This window comes from Rhea pennata, chromosome 7, assembly GCF_028389875.1.
Source record: "Rhea pennata isolate bPtePen1 chromosome 7, bPtePen1.pri, whole genome shotgun sequence".
Lineage (NCBI taxonomy): Eukaryota > Metazoa > Chordata > Aves > Rheiformes > Rheidae > Rhea > Rhea pennata.
This window is the reverse complement of record NC_084669.1, coordinates 23,191,156-23,209,569: the sequence shown is the minus strand read 5'-3', so window position 1 is coordinate 23,209,569 and position 18,414 is coordinate 23,191,156. Positions and strand designations below refer to the sequence as shown.

Here is an 18,414-nt window from a genome sequence, read left to right as displayed (position 1 = left end):
GTGTTTGTTCATAAGCATCTACTGATGTCATACCTTTTAATCCCTATCAGTAGCATGAGGAAGAATCCGCAGTTTTCACTTCAAAGCCCGTGAATGCCAGACACCCTTGCTATCGCTCCTTATCTGTGGCGTGAGTCTGCCGTCCTGATACGGAGCATGTTGTATTTGCTGCATTATGTCGCTTTCTCTTTGGAAACAATACTTTTGAAATGTGGACAGGCCTTGAACTAACTTACAATAAATAGAATATATGTATTCAGTGTTTTGTTTTATTTAAATCTTCAGAGTAACTGTGGGGAAAAGATCCGTATTCGTCGTGTGCTGATGAACTCCCCACAGATTATCACTATTGGCTTGGTTTGGGACTCAGACCACTCTGATCTTGCTGAGGATGTTATTCACAGCCTGGGCACTTGTCTTAAGCTGGGAGATGTGAGTATTTTCTTCCCCCTTCTTTTCTCCCCATCCCCCCTTCCCCTGCTTTGATTCTTAACTTGTTTAAATCCTCCCTTCATTTGAAGATATGGTCATAATACTTAGGAGTTATAAATAACTGAGCAGACTCTGAGAAATGGTGGCTGGCATCATACGATTAAATGATAAGTTAAATTAAGTAGTATTTGAGTTCCAGAGGTAGAGACCTGGAATCCTTCTGGAGGATTCATTCATTCTGCATTAGAAGAATTTTGAGAGCTAAATTTTTGGTATAACACAAGGCAACTCTTTTATTATTGTAACAGTGGGACATCATATTCAAAAAAAAAATCTATGCATTAGTGCATAGTGAAATGAGATCAGTGCAAGCTAATGGAAATGTGACTACAAAATAGAAGATGGTCCTTATAGTAAAGCAGTAATGCACTAAAATATCAGCCTGGTGTATTTTTTTTAAAAAGTGTGGTCAATTAAAAAAACAGAAAACAATTTGTATGCCAGATTCTATGGACCTATATATATATCTTCAGTTCATTTTTTATTTGGCTATTGTCTTAAATTTCTCTTCGCTAAAGTCAGAATAAATGTCAGCTCTGTTTGCTTTATCAACTGCATTATTTTTGCAAAGCAAAGAGGAATGAAGAATAGTTCTTAATCATATTTGATATAATCAGTGAACATAACACAGAGAATAGACAGGGAACTTCTTGCAGTGCAAAGTGCTGCTTCTAAAATTTTCATAGTATAACCATACTTCGGATTCTAAAAAGGGATTATGTCATTGTTGTAAATGCCTGCCTTAATGGATAGCCACAGTCTTCAAGACTGACTGTTCTTGGATGTGTGATGAGTTGGCAGGAAGCTGTTTCTGGTTCATGTCATTGGTTTTGCTTTAACATTGATTAGCTAAGTGTTTATGGCCCTGTGCTCTCCATCTCTTGAAGTAAAAACACCTGATGCATCTCTATAGTATTCTGAAGTCTTCAAAAACAAAGCAATGTGTACAATGCTGGACATCTTATTAAGTTCTTCTTTTGTTTCTCTTATCTCTCGTCTTGAAGCTCTTTTTCAGAGTAACTGATGACAGAGCAAAGCACTCAGAACTGTATTTGGTGGGAATGATCTGTTACTATGGAAAACATTATTCTACCTTCTTCTTTCAAACTAAAATCCGCAAGTGGATGTACTTTGATGATGCTCATGTCAAAGAGGTGAGAAAATAATGTTTAGAAAAATAATCTGTTAGGAACTTGTTAACTACTTGTCTGTTTTCTACAGACTTCCAGAAATGATGTGTATTTGTCCACTCAAGATACTTAACTCTGGTCCTTTTTCTGAGGAAAGTAAAGCATTCTGAAAAAAGTATACCAGAAGTCTCAGAAGCCTTCTCCTTAGTTCTTTTCTGTTAGCTGCCAGACTTGTCTTTATGCTGTTGTTTGAAACCCTACTATATGCACCTGGCTTATATACCTCTCTTTCCCTCACTGGCAAGCAGTATTGCTATTTAGTTCCTGCTTTTCAGGTTCTTTTTTTGAAATACCTAGATGCCAGTCTTCTGTAGTGATTGTACTCTAACACATTCTCCTTTTCTGATATTAGTGCCTTTTTTTCTCACCAAGGATGAGGTCCTTGACATTGGACACCAGTGTTAGGATCTTAGCACATCATTACTATATCCCATTAGTTTGTTTGGCTTTATTTCACCCCTCTTTCCCTTTATTCCCTCTTGTAATAAAGGCACAAACATGAAAAAGGAAAATTTTCTCCTGTAGTCCTGCCAAGCAGAGTCTCAGAGGGAAAGGTCTAATCCTTCCATTTCCTCACAGTCACATTTCCCTGCAGCAAAACCTTGCCAAGGGATAGGTACTGCAGCACTTTAGTAGAATATCCATGTGTGGAACAAATTGATTGGAATAGATGTTCAGTTTTTTAGATGAAACCTGTCTTAATACATGGCTACGTGAATTACTGCCTAACCTGTCAAAATGGAAAATGATTGCATTGATTCTGTAACAGCTGAAAGGGTCACACACCAAAGTGGTTAGCTTTGACATGAATTTGCCACGATACTGGAAATCTGATAAGATGCACTTTATTGTTAATTGTGTTTATGCTTATGGATTGATTGATTTATTAAGAAATTTGGTTACCAAATCCTTCTTTTTGTTGATGAAAAGTTAAAACATTTCATAAGATGAAAAGCTTTGCGTGGAAGAAAAGGTCTCTGAAAGGAGAGGAGTATTATTGTAGTTCTATTTTTAGCAGAAATTGCAATTCATTTAATTGTAAGGTGATGAATATCTTGATTTTTAGTTGAGCTGGTTCCAGTGTGTTCTAAGATTGTATTCTCGACTAACTGGTATCACAAATAATACCATTTTTCTTAAATGCATCTCAGATATGAAAATGCCATCTTAAGAGATAGTTGTGCTTTCAGTTACATTTTAGAATTTATGTCCATCTTAAAGTGTTTTCCAGCATGTGACCAACAATCAGACTTGATGAGTCCTGTTCAGTACTGGATTTGGAAGGAATTAAGAACAAATGTCAGTGAAAAATCAATCTGTATAAAAGAAATAGGAGAAAAAGAAGACCTCATGATAAAAAGTGATGACAGAAAGTCTTGTTGTTCTTGTGTGTGTTTTTGTTGTTAATTCAGATTGGTCCAAAATGGAAAGATGTTGTGACAAAGTGCATTAAGGGTCATTATCAGCCTTTGCTGCTGCTGTATGCAGATCCAAGAGGAACTCCTGTGTCAACACAAGACTTGCCCCCCCAAGTGGATTTTCAGCAATATAGCAGGATCTGCTATGATAGTGAAGACTCAGGTAAGCAGTCTGGCCTGTATACCTTATACTTTTATACTGTAATGCTATGTGTGAAAACTTTTTCTTTGATTTTAAGTGTGTTTTTGTTAGCAGAGGTCTTTGTCACTTGTCAAAACTGATCTAGAATTTTGGACAGGAATTTCAGTGTTTTACATTTGAACCACTCTCTTTCAATCCAAGTCACTACTGATTGTTTGGATAGTAAACTTTTAGAAAAAAAAGTTTGTAAAAAGAAGTGAAGGACTTGTGGAGTAGACAGAGGAACAGTAACTGATGACTCCAGGGACTAAGTTCATAAATCCGTCAGCAGTTTTAACAGGAAGGGAATATGAGCAGAGATGCACAAACATATGAAAATTAAAGGAAGTTGTAAATTTGAATTCAGAAGGGAAGTTTCAGAAGGGAAAGGAAACCTGAAGGCCACATCACGAATGAGGCCTTTGCTAGGATGGTTAAAGGATGTGTTGCGGGGAGGGGGAGAAATACTGGTTTTAAAAACCTTAGAGAAAACAATTTCAGGTTATCATTAGGCTTTCGCTTGTCTTTCACTCAGGTAAAGTAACAGAACAGATGAGAACTCATTTTCCAGAGAGTAATGGGCAAGGGATTGGCAAGGGCTTATGCCCTTAGATCATATTTGCTTGTTAACTCTTTGTGGTCTCTTCTGTGTCAGAAAACATGTATGGCTGAAGACATGTAGCTTTTGACATCTAAGAGGCCTTCAACGTATTAATACTTCCTGAATTCCACGCGTTTTAGGCAATCCATTGAACTAGAAGGATATGTCCGAATTAGGTGCTTCAGAAGTTAGAAATAGTTCTGCTGAAGTTACCAGTAGTGATCTGAAGAATATTGATTTATTGAAGTTCTGGAAAATTTTGGACATTGGTCACACTATCTGAGGTTGAGGTGTCATTTAAAGAGGAATAGATACATTCTGAGAAAAAGACTTAATTGCAATCCAAATAGATTGAAGAATAGAAATTGGGTGTGAGTTTATATTGTAATGGCTTTGAAAAAGATGATTGTTTCTTTCTATTTTTGGATGTTTGCAGAAAATATTCCATGTAAAAGATGGGTTTATAAGTTGCCAAGAAAAACAAGGCGAGACTAAAACCATAAATACAATACCTTTCTTCCAGGAATTTAGCCTATTTATACAACTATAATTCCAAGAATATTTTATAATTTTCCTGGCTACAGCTAATTGTCCTGTCCTTCTGTTTCCTGGATGATGACTCTGTAGAGAACATTTGCTGTCTGCTTGGTTTTATGTTGACAATCTAGTAATAATGAAAGAAATCTGCAATCTCTTAAAATAAATGTAAACAGAAACAGTAGTAAGACATCCTTCACTCATCACTTGATAAAGATGCTTTGCAATTTATAAACTTATTTTCCTGTTCAGAAGAAAACTCGGAAGTCTGGACTGGGGAGAAGAGGGCCTTCTATGTTGTCTATCCATAGTGAGCACCTCTACAACCTTTTGGTCAATATATGCTGTAAACTGGCCTTGCTCTTCTGCTGGTTGGTCTGCAGGAAATACATAGGTGACCCTTCTGCTCAATGTCACCAAAGTATTATATATTATTATATAATATATAATATATATATAATATATATAATATAATATATATATAATATAATATAATATATATATATAATATAATATATAATATATATATATTATATTATTGTGTCCTGAAATGACTTTTGGAAGCTTTGATGATGAATATATATATATATAATTAAAATATAAAAAGATGCTTCCTTTGAGATGAAACTCAGGAGGCTTTAGTGAGTAACTTGCTCTTTCATCTCAAAAGTAGACTTGGCAAGTCCCTCAACATTTATTCATGTTGTCTGCAGTGTTCAACATTGATACAAAGCTGATGAGAGAAATCGTAAGACGCTGTAGCTTGAAGTGCCAGGAGAAAACTAACTGTACATGTTTTCCTATGAAATATGAAATAAATTATTTTCTAGCCTTGCTGATATCCAGCTGACATCAACACAGGAGTGAAAAAGAACATGTGAAAGCTAAATATAGTCAATCTAATATGATATTGGAAGAAAGTACTTTGAAAAACTTTCTACCTTAATATACTGCTTTAAAATGGCCTTTTTGTCTCTCTGTAAGTGCAGCTACGACTGCTTCTGATCTCTTCAGTGTTATCAGATATCCAAAGTGCATAGTTCAGAAATGAATAAATCTGCTTATTTTTAAGTTGTTAAATCACAATACTGTTCCTGAACTTATATGAAGCGGACTAATAATGAATCCCATCACACCAAGATCTGATACCACAAATTACAGAGGAGAGCTTGTCAAAGCTGCTGGTACAAAATGCTGTGAAGCAAAGTACAAACAGTTCCTCTTAATATTATTGACAATCTGTTGACTAGAGAATTCAGTTTACAGATTGTTTTCTGGTACTCAGGCAGCACCACAGCACTAATTCCTGTTGCCTGCATTCACCTTTATTTCTGTGACTGTCATCTCCTGTAACAGCTGTATTCTATATTTTACTAGACCAGTAAACCTTTTATCCAGGAAGAAGCCATTATGTTTCTTTATACAGGACATCAACTACAAGACTTGCTGTAACCAAAAATGTGAAGCACCATCAAGCTGAATGTTTTCAAAATAAAAAGAACAATATTTTTTTCTTTAATTTCTTCTTTTTTCTTCACTGAGACAAACATATGAAATTAATAGCCTAAAGGAGTGTGTACATCACGTACATAAAACATCTGTTTTATAACTATTCAGATTGTTACTTGTAGGGACTGAAAGGGAGGGAGGGAGGAGGCTGTATTTTTCTCCTGTTTTAATGAGTTTAGGAAGAGCTGTACTGGAATTGAATCATGATGGTTCATCTGTCTCAGTATTCCACTAGTGTAGTGGAGCAGTACTGGCTTCTTGAAGAATGAACATGTTACTTTGCCTTAGACTGATAAAATTTCACTGTAAAGTTTTATTAGATAACCTTCTGATTCATAATAATTAAAATGTGTTATTAACTATTATAACTTAGGATAGTCTTGTTATCCTTATATTTTGAACTTGACTAATTTTTTAACTTTGATCTGTGGGGCAGGGAATTTCGTATTTTAATTACATTTGACAGACTTGGAATTAGATAATAATTTTATGGTACAGAAGTGTACTTTGACAGTCCAGTGGACATGGTTTAGTTTTGCATAATGAAGAGGTAAATCTGGAGTCAACAGAAAGAAAAAAAATAAAAGTTTACAGAAGATATGTTGGTTTTTTTAACCATCTCAAACTAAAGAAACTTTCCCATAAGCTCTAGCGTTTTTGAATCTGAGTTTGAGTGGGTTTGATACTCTGTTTTTCTGTTTAGGTTAAACTTGTAACTTTAGTGAAACTTCTGTTTTAGTTTCTTGTATTCCATTCCTGTTTTCTTTTTTTAGTTGCTCCTGACTTTTTAGCCCAAATTGAGACTTAAATTTGACATTGTTTCCTTCATTAGGGAGAGAACCTTCCATCTCGAGCGATACCAGGACAGATTCCTCTACAGACAGCTATCCTTATAAACAGGCGCACCACGAGTCTGTGGTCAGTCACTTCTCTTCTGACTCGCAGGGGACGGTCATCTACAACGTGGAGAATGATGCCGCTTCACAGAGCAGCAGGGACACAGGTAGCATATACTGTTACATTGATGTAATCATTGTCATAAATATGATTATAGAGAAGCTCAGTGAAAAATCTCTTTATATACAACATAGAACAGAATAGTAAACAGTTTTAGTATCCTAAATGTTTTTGGCTTGATTTGTAAAGAACCATTGTATTCACAAAGATGGGTGTAGTTTTAAATGTCTTGTGGTATTTTGTAGACTACTTCCGTAGATTTTGTATCTAGCCAGGCAAAAATATAAATAGACACCTTTCCTTGGGTCCTTAATATATCTCTCACTGTTGTTAGCAACAATCCCACCTGCTCTTCGAAACTCTAGCACCTAAAATTCTGCAACTTGGAATCTGTTGTATGGTGCCATTGTAGTTAGCTGTTAATGTGTTGTGTGCACTGCTTACTTACCTATGGCAGTTACTTCATTGCAGGAATAGTGGCTGTCTGGGAAAGGTGCTCTCATCACCTGCAACTCCCTTACTTGGGCACTAAGGACACTGTATGTAAGTGGGTGCTAGCAGTATTTACCACACTAGTGAGGAGCATAAGATGATTTCCTGCGTGTGCTGTGGAGACAAATTAAATGAGACTCTGTAGTGGGAAGAGAATTTATCTATTTATGTTCCTTCAGGCACCAGAACAGGCTACCCGAAGACTTTGTAGTTGAAAAGAGGTTAACTGGAAATCTGAAGGTTTAGATCTTCTCTATTATTCATGTCTGCTGACCCCAGTCAGCCTGTTTATACATTCAGTGCTATCTTACAGCATCACTTCTGAAAAAGTACACCAGTTAAGATCAAAACTTCTCAAGCATCAGAAATATGATTTGCTAAATTTAGCCAAAAATTTACTTAGTTAATCCTTGAAAAGGCTCTGTAAGAGGCCATAAGCGTTGAATCAACAACTGTTTGTTGAAACAATGTCTCCAGTTATTGCATCAGGTTCTTGTCCTTTTGCTTGGAAAATGTTTGCTCTCTTGTAACAATATGTGTATCTCTGGTCCATTGGAAACAATCTATAGAGCAAATATTTTTCACACTGAAACTTGGGAAAAAAAGTTTCAAATAGGTTTTCTTCAGCACTCTTTTCTTCATCAGAGGTCCTAGTAACTGATAATCCATGGCTATAGATAGTCTGAAGATAATTTTAATGTTTTATCAAATATTTAGCATTGTAGCTTGCAGTCGTAGTTCTAGGTAGAGTGTGAGAAAGTTGGAGTAGAATTTGAGAGTGATGAAGAAACAGAACTTATGTTGATCTTAAGAGCACTGAGAAGAAAAAGTTGAAAATATTGTTGGCACGTTATTTATATAGCCTGAGAAAGTGGAACAAACATTGTATTAGGTCCCTCCCTGCAATGCTAGCATGTTTGCAGGTGAAGTTCAGCATGTAACTTTGTTACATTATGTTTTTAGTGACTTCTTCCTTTTCTTTTTCTTTCTTCTCCTACTGATTTTATCCTGTGTCATTCCCTTCAGCTCTAGCCCGTCGTTCACCACCTAATTTCAGTTAACCTTGTCTTCCCTGATTCAGCCTTAGCTGTAGCTGGTCTGTCCCCATTAGCTAGTTACCTATCTGGGCATTCCCCCCTTCTTCCACTCACCCTTTTTTCACCTTTCCAAAAAAAGTCAGTCTGCCAACTCATACAACTGCTCAGCCATCAAATGCTGATCCTTGAGGCTGTAAAAAAGCCATCCACACTGATCACTGTCAACTGTTGCTGCTATTGAATCATTCTGGGCAAGAGCAGAATTCTTCATTTAATGGCCATTTACCCCACTCCTCCAACCCAGAATAATATGGACTCCGTCCTATCACATCATCCTCCTGGGAAGGACCACCGTTGGGTTGTATGACCTCAGGCGCCTGGGTGCTTCAGGATGGGGGCATTAAGAGTGGCTACATAAGTTCTCTCTTGCTCCTACCAACCTCTGCTGCTGAGAAAAATGTGCGTATTCTGGCTGCCCTACTCATACACCTGAAATCTCAGTGGGAGGGCATGGGACTTCTGTCTTGACTTGTTTGATTTCATTCCTTTCTCTAACATGTTCTCCCACCCTATCCAGTTCCACCAAAAAACAAACAAACAAAAAAAAAAAACCCCTTTTCTTTCAAATATTACTTCTTGCTTATTAAACCATCTGATCCCTGGAGTGTGAGGTACTTAGCAATGCATTCAGCAAGGGATGTATTGTATGCGTGTGGGCAGGCACTCGGAGAGAAATCCTGGCTTGTTATTTCAGTCAGTCCAACAAAGTGATTGAAAACTGTTAGCTAATATTTCTGGGGAGTTATTTCCTTTATTCATGAATTACCTGGGATTAGACTGTGTTCCAGAGGGGTCCAGGTAAAGACAGCATAGCATGTGTTCTGCTCCATGGCTAATAATTATTCAGCAACAATATGACCAAATTTGCAGTTTATGGAAGAAGGAGAAAATACTAACAAAGCTAGCAGCCTTCATTCCAAAAGTTGGGCTTTTAAACTAGTGTATTTAGAGTGCCTTAGCTCCAGGAGAAGTAAATATCTTTAAATAGATTCTCTGCTCTAACTGTTTTGTTAGAGTACTTAAAAGATGCTAACCAAAAACTCTTTCCAGGATGAAAGAACTTTGGGGGAAAACAAGTTTAACTAGAGAAGTTTTACACTCTTAAGTAAAACATACGCTCCCTTTTTTGTGATGGGAGCTTCTACAAGGTACAAGATACTAGAGTTCTTTCAGTCCATAAAAGATATATGACAGTCCATGTTGTGGAAGAAAGCATTTCTCCCAAAGCACTGACTGACTCATGCCCAATCATCTAAATGCTGTACATCTTTGTCTTTACTGCCAACATTTCTCTTGTTATTTCCTTAGTTTCCTCTACCTTCTCTATGTCTTCCTAAAGAGTTAGAACTACAAAATCACTCTCTATTTCACAAATGAATAGAAATGCAAGTCTTTGTATTGCTTGATTCTTGTTTCTTGGATTCCTTCCTACTTGTGTATTGTTATATTTTTGTAGCAACCATAGCTGAAATGAATTATTCTTTTGCTTTTTAATATGCCTCAAAGGTATGATTTTATTTGTAAATTCTACTTCAAATATTGTTCAGTGTTGTACTTTTATGATACGACCTCCCTAGAGAAAGGGGCAGGCTCAGAACAACCAATTGTGCAGTCTGGGGACTGTTAATCAGCTATTGGGTAATAGAGATTTTCACTTCTTATCATCCTGTGCACGATGAAAGTTGGTAGAATAAACAATAGAGAAAAGTCTTTGTAGCTTATTCATAAATTCCCTTCTTATCCTGCATCTCTGCTTCGGACTGCTCACGTGAGTAAAGTCACAAACGTGTTTGTGCTTGCAGGTTTAGGACTGTGAATGTGTGAAAACTATAAAATAAAAAAAAGAAATGGTAACACGAAAATCTGTCATACCTATCTAAATACTCTATCAGTTATCATTTGATGTGAGGTAAAAGGGAATAAATTGTGTGCAAGAGAGAATGTTAGAACTCGGGCACATGAGCCATGGTAAGGGTACATGGCTGTGTGTCAGCTAATCCATGCTGATGGTTTGTGTGTATGCTCTTAGCTTGTGGCAGATTTGAATTAGCTGGCTTAGCCCTTGAGAGCTAACTGAGGTTCTTTCATTGTAGACTAAACTAACTTGAGTTACTTAGTATCTGCTGCAGGCGAAGGGAGTGCAAATGGTTAGCACAGAGCAACTGATGATGTGCAGTAATGTATTATTACATGGTAAATTGTTCATGTGTTTGAGCCTTCACTGAACAGAATAGCGGCAAGCAAACTGTGCTCAGAAGGTTTGTGTCTGTGGTGGTTAGAGATGTAAGAGTGCTGGAAGACAAGGCGCAGTCAACTACTTTTTCTCCTTGTAGATGAGTTCTCTCATTAATCAGAGAACCCCTTGGAGGGGCCTTATTGCTCTTTTGTGACCTAAAAAAAAAACCCCCAACTAAACAGAAAACCTGAAAATAAAACCAAAAACTTTTGGGTACACATTATTTAAAGCAAAAGTTTTGCTTACCAAAAACTGACAGTTAGCATTGGAGCGTCTGCTGTTCCTGAGAATCAGGAGAGCTCTACTATTCTTAGCACACAGGACACTCAGTCCAAGGGCTCTTGTCATCTAAACTGTGTTCTTCTATCCTTTCAGGACACCTGACTGACAGCGAGTGTAATCAGAGGCACATTTCCAAAAAGGGCTCTCTGGCAGACCGCAAAAGGAGTTCTAGCCGTTCTCGGCGAAAAGCGGATGAGGCACAGTCATCGGGATACCATAGTGAAGGTAAGAGTGTGTTTTTTTTTTTTTTATTTCAAATATAAACATCCTTTTCTGCTTGTTTTTGATTATCCTCAATGTTTATGTACATTTCTCTCCCTATTTCATGTTTGTGTCTGCATTTTGATCTCCTTACTTTTGCTTATATTACTTCTCTAAGCCTGCAGAAAAATGCTGTGAATAGGGCTGCTAGTTTAATCTGAAGTTATTTTTGTTGCTTTGCTGTCTCTTTTGTAAACCACAGGAGAAACCTTGAAGGAGAAACAAGCCCCCAGAGCTGCCCCCAAACCATCCAGCAGCACCAGCAGACTGAGGGAATTTAAAGAGACAGTCAGCAATATGATCCACAGCAGACCACAGCAGATTTCTCAAACCAACCAGAATTCTCCTCGTGGAGGGAGTGGTATGGATCAGGCAGAAACACGACCCTCAAAAAGCCTGCCTGCACATTCTCGAGACTGGGAAATGGAGAGTACCAGCAGTGAATCTAAATCTAGTTCATCTAGCAGGTACCGGCCAACCTGGAGACCCAAAAGAGAGTCTCTGAACATAGACAGCATCTTCAGTAAGGACAAGAGGAAACATTGTGGCTATACCCAGCTTAGCCCCTTCTCTGAAGATGCAGGTAAGAGGTTAAGAAGAAAGATTTATTTCAGAGTACTTTAATGTGTGGAATTTGTAACTTTCCCACTATCTGGTTTTATTTAAGTAAAATAGGGAAGTGTTTTTGAACATGGCATTTAGGTCAGTGGTGAGTCATGTCCTTGAGTAGTTTCTGTGTGGGTATGCATGTTTCCGGTATATTTCTGTTTGTTTTCCCATTTGTTAAATTGCACACTTAAGGAAATAGTAGGAGAAAGATTGCTATCTGCACTACTTAAGCAGATCCTGGGCTAGATTGTTACATATCTGTAAGTTCATCATATGGAACGGTCTTCTGTTTGGTCTCAGGTTCATCTGGCCCATCATGGTATTTGTTGCGTGACATCTCAGACTATGGGGACATGAGTACCTCATGTACTAGTGCTGAGTGCTTCTTATGAGGATAAGAGCCTGGCAGTGAACGATAATTCATCTGGGACCATTTTGCACTGTAGCAGCTTTTCAACTTGTGTCTAGAAGTTTTGTCCTCAGTTGTATGGTTTTTGAAGGTAGTGAAATCTTTTGTGAACCAAATTTGGGCTTCATTTTTCTCTCTTTCCACAGTGCCTCACTCCCTTTCCTCTGATCTGTAAAATATATCATGGTGTTTTACTCCCTATCAATAGCAGGTTTATTCCTGAAACTGTGAAGGATATGGAGAGCAAGTGTTTGCCAATTCATGTCATGTATGCTCTTATGCTATTGGAGCTGCTACACTCCTTTTCTGAGATACCTTAATAGAGTTTGGATGAGAAGGAAGAGGTTTGTGTGACTGTCATTAGGTTTGTGGTTAATGGGCATGTAGCTGTAGAAATTTGGAGGCCTGCAGAAAAGGAGGAAAATAAAGAAAAAGGAAAGAAAGAGAGTAAAGCAGAGAAAGGTAGGAACACATTAAAACCAGCAAGGATTGGGGGGGCACAAAAACCACTTTGCCTGTCTTACATGAGCTAATATTATGTTAGCCTCTTCAAATCGTAAATGGCAAAGTAAACAATGTAAAAAGTGCAGTGTCTGAAGTAGGTATGACAGGATAGAATAACAAATATAAACCAAAAAGACTAATGGCACAATTAAGTGTACTATATAATGATCTTTCACAAATACAGATTGTTATGGGGAGGAAGGGATTTCTTTTTCTCTCCAGATTTGATTCTTACTCTTCTGCACAAAAAATCAATTGAATATGGTAAGTTATACCACAGAGGGGATTCCAAAATAAATTTGTTGAATAGATTAATGTTACAAGGAACACTATCAAAGCATTTTTTTTTCCTTGCTTCTTCTAAGTTCGAGTAAGACCAGCAAAAGGCAACATTTCTGGTTTAAGCACAGTTGAAAAGCTAAAATATGATAATTTACTAGAAAGAAGTTTAGATCTTCTACTGACCTGTGCTCTTTTATCTTGACAGGTAAAGAATTTATGGAGAATGAGGTGAAGGACCGTGCTATTCAAGAAACGAGATCAAGCCAATCAAGTGTCAGATATAAGCGTGGTATGCTTGGCCGGGGAACACAGCATACGGTGGAACAGCGTCCTCATCTAATACAGAGGATGGAGTCTGGCTATGAGAGCAGTGAACGCAACAGCAACAGCCCAGTTAGTCTGGACTTGCCCTTGTCGGAAACCTCAAGCACCCACAGGTAGATTTTAGCAAATTTCATTTGTGAAAGTTTTTTCGTTGTTGTTATATAACACTGTTGAGTGAGTGTTTTTTTTTTTTTTTTTTTTTTTTTTTTTTTTAACAGACCCCCCAAAAATGGTGATCCTAGGTTGTGATACAGGGATTTTTTGTGCAGGGAAGAAATAGAATCGTAATAAGAACCTGAACAAGTTTGATTCCTTTTCTTACTGCAATATTGACAGTGAGAAGGAAGAGAAATGGAATTCGATTGAATGAGAAATGTTAGCTAAAATTATGCATCTAAAACAGAGTTGTACCTTTAGATTATGATTTAAAAGCTAAAGTATCAAACTAGGTAGTATAATCCTTGTACAAAATCAGAAATAGTTAGTCTTGTAGGGATATCTGTGACCTTTTCAGTTTGAGAGCTTCACTGAAGACTTGCAAGACATTTGCAATATTTAGTATGCAAAAATAAATAGGCAGCACAATGTGTTTCCCACCTTGGCTCTGGCAACTCTGACTGTCATAATCTAAGATTATTTAAGGCTGGAGCAGTAAATTTTAAGGTCCAAGAGCCTGCTGATAACAGCTATCGAAGTATGTCTTTAGTGTTTGCTACTTCTCACCTTCTCCCATGGAAATACAAGTACTCTGTTTAGTAGGGATTTTCTATCAAGTTCCACAGTTATCAACTGTGAGGATTTGAGCAAATGATGTGTGGTAAATAGCAAAGAGGTATACCAATACCTGCAAACACTCTTCTCAAGGGGAGCATGCTTACCAGACTTCTTTTCTTTGTGACTTCTTTTCACACTTTGTGGGATTAAGGTGTGTAGCAAATGAACAGGAAAAGCTAGGTGTTGGGAGACTTTGCAATTTTTATTGTCTCTTTTGTATCAGATGTGTAACTGAAGGTTTGTGTTAAGGAGAAGGTGTTTCTTACACTCAGGGACTTGCAGGGATTCCAGTGTCAAGAGAGAATCAAATACGGAAAATAGAACATGTGAAGGAGTTTAGATTCTTCCTCCTCCCCCATTTGCCTTGTCTTCCCCTGTTTCTCCCAAGGTTTTCCTATGGTAGTCTTTAGGTATTCTTTCCATGGAGCTGTGGTGGTTAAAAGGAAATAAATATTTTTGTGATGCTGAGAAATATAGAGTTCGCTTCTCCTGAAAGGATTAGTAAGATGATGAACTGTAATTATTCTCTTTTTGGAGGGATGTCCATATGAAGCGAGCTGGTGGATTGGTTCCTGCCTGGCGTAACATTCCGAAGTCTCACAGCAGCAGCATCTTGGAAGTGGAGTCCACCTCAACTGGGAGCTGGGTGAACAGCCAGCACCCCATTGGAAATGGTAAAATGTATTTCCTCACTTCAACAGTAGTGGTTCTGTAAGATAAATTGTGTTGGAGGAGTTTTTTTACTTTCTACATGTTTATCTTCACAGTGAAATTATAAGAAAGGGAAAAGAAACGTTAAGGAATACGATACAGCTTTGCAAGATATGACTTCAGTTTACCAGAAGGGATTGCAAAAAATTTATTGGAATATTTCTTTGGTCATGTTGCTCTAGCATTTGTTTTAAACATTGACTTAACTAATAAAGTAAAGCTGTGTTTCCTAGTCTTTCCCATAATTCAGTGTTCTGCCATCAGTGGAAAATACCTTCCCAAAAATGATTCATAATAACTTGGTAGGATTGATGAAGCCTGAAAAGAAGCTTATAATGGCTTTTAAAATTCAGAAATGAGAACGGATAACAATTAGAAGATTGAGCTAAAGAGGAGCTTTTCTGCAGATATACATTCCATTCATTTATCCTTCTGAACAAATATTTTATTCCAGAGACTGTATGGGGAAGGGAAAGGGAGGGAAGGAGGAGGGGAGATTTTTTTTTTTATTTTATTTTATTTTTTGAATAAATGCCATAGTTGAATTGAGAATGAAGACTGCTTTTTGCAGTATCAGGAAATTGTGATAGGTGATTATTTTCTTCCCTTTTCATCTACTTACGCAGATTCAGTTGGAGTCTTTTACTTACCAAAGCTAATGATCTGGCTATCTTGGCATAGTATTGTTTACAAATTACAAGCATGATAAGAAGCCTCAAGGATTCAGCATCAATGTAGAGTTCTCTCTTCAAATGATTCTCTCTGTTCCACTCTGTTTCATGGGTCAATGGATCCAGGGACAGGCTGTGCTCCAGGGGAGCTGCGAGCAATACTGCAGCATTTCTACTGGAGTCAGTAATACAGAGGAGGCAAGTGGAGACCAAATTGCTTGGGGCAGAGAGATGGATGGAGTGTGGCACATATTGTAAAATTTGTATCAAAGTATGCAAGATACAAGTAGTAAATGAACAACAGATTTGGAGTATGGGAAAAAGAAATCTTTCCCTGAGCATAATAGAGTGGGATTTTTCTAACTATAACAATTCAATTTTGTTTGGCATTGCTTATTAATTTGCTTTAAAAAATTAAGTCTTGAGATGTACTTAGAGTACTTCTCGTATTTTTAAGCTAACCAGGTATTTATAATATAGGAAAATGCTGTGTGCTGTTGACAATAGCTCTGAGCTGTGAGAGGTGGACAGTGCCATTTTTCTGCTAAGAGTTCCAGTGAAGTTTAGTGATAAAACCAGCATCAACATTTATTAGTAGATCCAGAATTCCTATTGATATCAAGGCTGTATCCTAGATGATGCTCAAACTCATAGTTGAAGCTTTTGATTTGGCATATGGATGGTCTTGATTATTTATAAAAGCTATTTGTGTTTACATTCGTATATGCCTTCTTCCAAGTTTTCAAAGTAAAATTTAATAAGACGGAATTTGTAACCTGAAATTCGATGGTCTTGCTCTGCTAGCAGGTCAACCTGCTATTTTCTAATGTACATTGTATTCTTCCTAATTAATATTACTTTTTCTTTTAATAGAATCATAGAATCGGTAAGGTTGGAGGGGACCACTGGAGATTATCTAGTCCAACCCCCCTGCTCAAGCAGGGTCACCTAGAGCATGTTAGACAGGGTTGCATCCAGGCAGGCCTTGAAGATCTCCCGAGAAGGAGACTCCACAACCTCTCTGGGCAACCTGTCCCAGTGCTCCGTCACTCTCACAGGGAAGAAATTCCCCCTCACCTTCAGGCGGAACTGCCTGTGCTTCAATTTCTGCCCATTGCCTCCTGTCCTGTCACACGGGACAACTGCAAAGAGTTTGTCCTCGTCCCCTTGACACCCTCCCTTCAGGTACATAGACACATTGATAAGATATGCCCCCTCAGTCTTCTCTTCCCCAGGCTGAAGAGGCCCAGCTCTCACAGCCGTTCCTCACAGGGCAGATGCTCCAGCCCTCGGATCATCCTCGTAGCTCTATGCTGGACATGCAGTAGCTCCATGTCTCTCTTGTCCTGGGGAGCCCAGAACTGGACACAGTACTCGAGATGAGGCCTCCCCAGGGCTGAGTAGAGGGGCAGGATTACCTCCCTTGACCTACTGGCAACACTGTTAAATATGCACAGCTCTTTTAATCCATTTATTGCTGTCAGACAGAGTCCTGTACAGGTGAAACAATATAGCTCTCTACTATGGATCCAGTTTAGAGTTAAAAAAACAAGACAAAACAAACCTCCCCACACTTTCAACCTAGTCTCTTATGACATTGTTAATTTTTACTAGGTTGATATAAATTGCACATCTAACAAAACCATTTGAGAACACTTGAACTGTGCAGTCCAAGTCTGAAATACATAAACTGAGATCTTTAAAACCACAAATTTGAGTTAAAGACATAATTCCATGAATATTGCTAAGTCGGCATAAGGCTTTCCCTTGCTCCTCATACATGCTATTTGTACATCTTCTCCTTTGTGTCGAAGTAAGGGTTTCTGTAGCCACTGACTGAAGTAACAATGAAGCACTATCCAGCCTCCTCAAAAAAACCTAACCCACATACAGTGAATAAAATAAGTATGCTCTCAGCATTGTTTTGCTAATTACAAATTTTGTATGTTCTTCAGGTGCTCTTTAGCCAGTCTTGTGTTTCTTTTTATTCCTTTCCTAAAATAAGCTTATGGAAAAGATTAAAAAAAAAAAAAAAAGTACTGTTATAGAGTAACTATATAGAAAAACAACTTTAAGAGGTTTTCTATCTTTTGCTATCAAATATAACGTTTTTTTTTTTTTAAGGTGGGGAAATGCTTGTCCCATTAAAGAGTGAACTGGATGAATTACAAGAGGAGGTGGCAAGGAGAGCACAGGAGCAAGAACTACGCAGGAAACGAGAAAAGGAAATGGAGGCAGCAATGGGCTTTAATCCTCGTCCCAGCAGGTTCATGGATCTAGACGAACTACAGAATCAGGGTAACTTTTTGAGTGGAGTATGTTGTACAGGATTGTAGTTTTGAAGTTCTTTGAACTTCTGGACTTACATTTTTCTATTGTAAGTGTCTATCTGTCCCTCTCTTCCTCCTCCTTTAGAGTAAAATTTTTCTATCTTCTATTGGTGAAAAGCATCAATTTCAGTCCTATAGCGTGTAGAAAAACGTATTTGAGAACTAGAGACTATGTTATATTTTGACCAAATTATGTCTTAAATAAGCAAAGCGAAGCTGCCTTTTGCAGAGATATCTCTACTCTATTTGCACCTCTTCGTTTTTGTGTGGTGATGTGCACTGTTACCAATGTTGATCTCTAGATTTTGCATAAGGCTTTGACCAACCTCTTGAAAACAGCAGAGCAGTTTGTACTTTTAGACTGTCTAGGTCCACCTGCAGCAGAGCTTGCCTGATTAGGCCATGTTTTTTTTTTTCTTTTTTTCTTTTTTTTTTTTTTTCCTGTTTCTTTCTGGCAGTATTACTGGCCTAAATAATTCTGCTTGTTCCTGCCTTTATAATTCCTGCTGCTGGGACTAATGTCAAAAGTGTGGACAGTGTTTAGCAT

General features: G+C 37.7%; 1 protein-coding gene across 5 annotated transcripts in view; it reads left to right on the top strand.

Annotated features, from left to right (window-relative positions):
• USP54 (ubiquitin specific peptidase 54) overlaps positions 1-18,414 on the top strand; it is an 80,890-nt gene that overhangs the window by 47,927 nt on the left and 14,549 nt on the right. For all 5 annotated transcript variants that reach the window (XM_062579578.1, XM_062579575.1, XM_062579576.1 and 2 more), the window contains 9 exons: positions 286-432; positions 1,497-1,646; positions 3,095-3,263; positions 6,761-6,931; positions 11,086-11,217; positions 11,456-11,836; positions 13,263-13,494; positions 14,693-14,829; positions 17,662-17,835. In XM_062579578.1, coding sequence (XP_062435562.1) covers positions 286-432; positions 1,497-1,646; positions 3,095-3,263; positions 6,761-6,931; positions 11,086-11,217; positions 11,456-11,836; positions 13,263-13,494; positions 14,693-14,829; positions 17,662-17,835 — 1,693 coding nt within the window. The remainder of the gene's footprint in view (positions 1-285; positions 433-1,496; positions 1,647-3,094; positions 3,264-6,760; positions 6,932-11,085; positions 11,218-11,455; positions 11,837-13,262; positions 13,495-14,692; positions 14,830-17,661; positions 17,836-18,414) is intronic.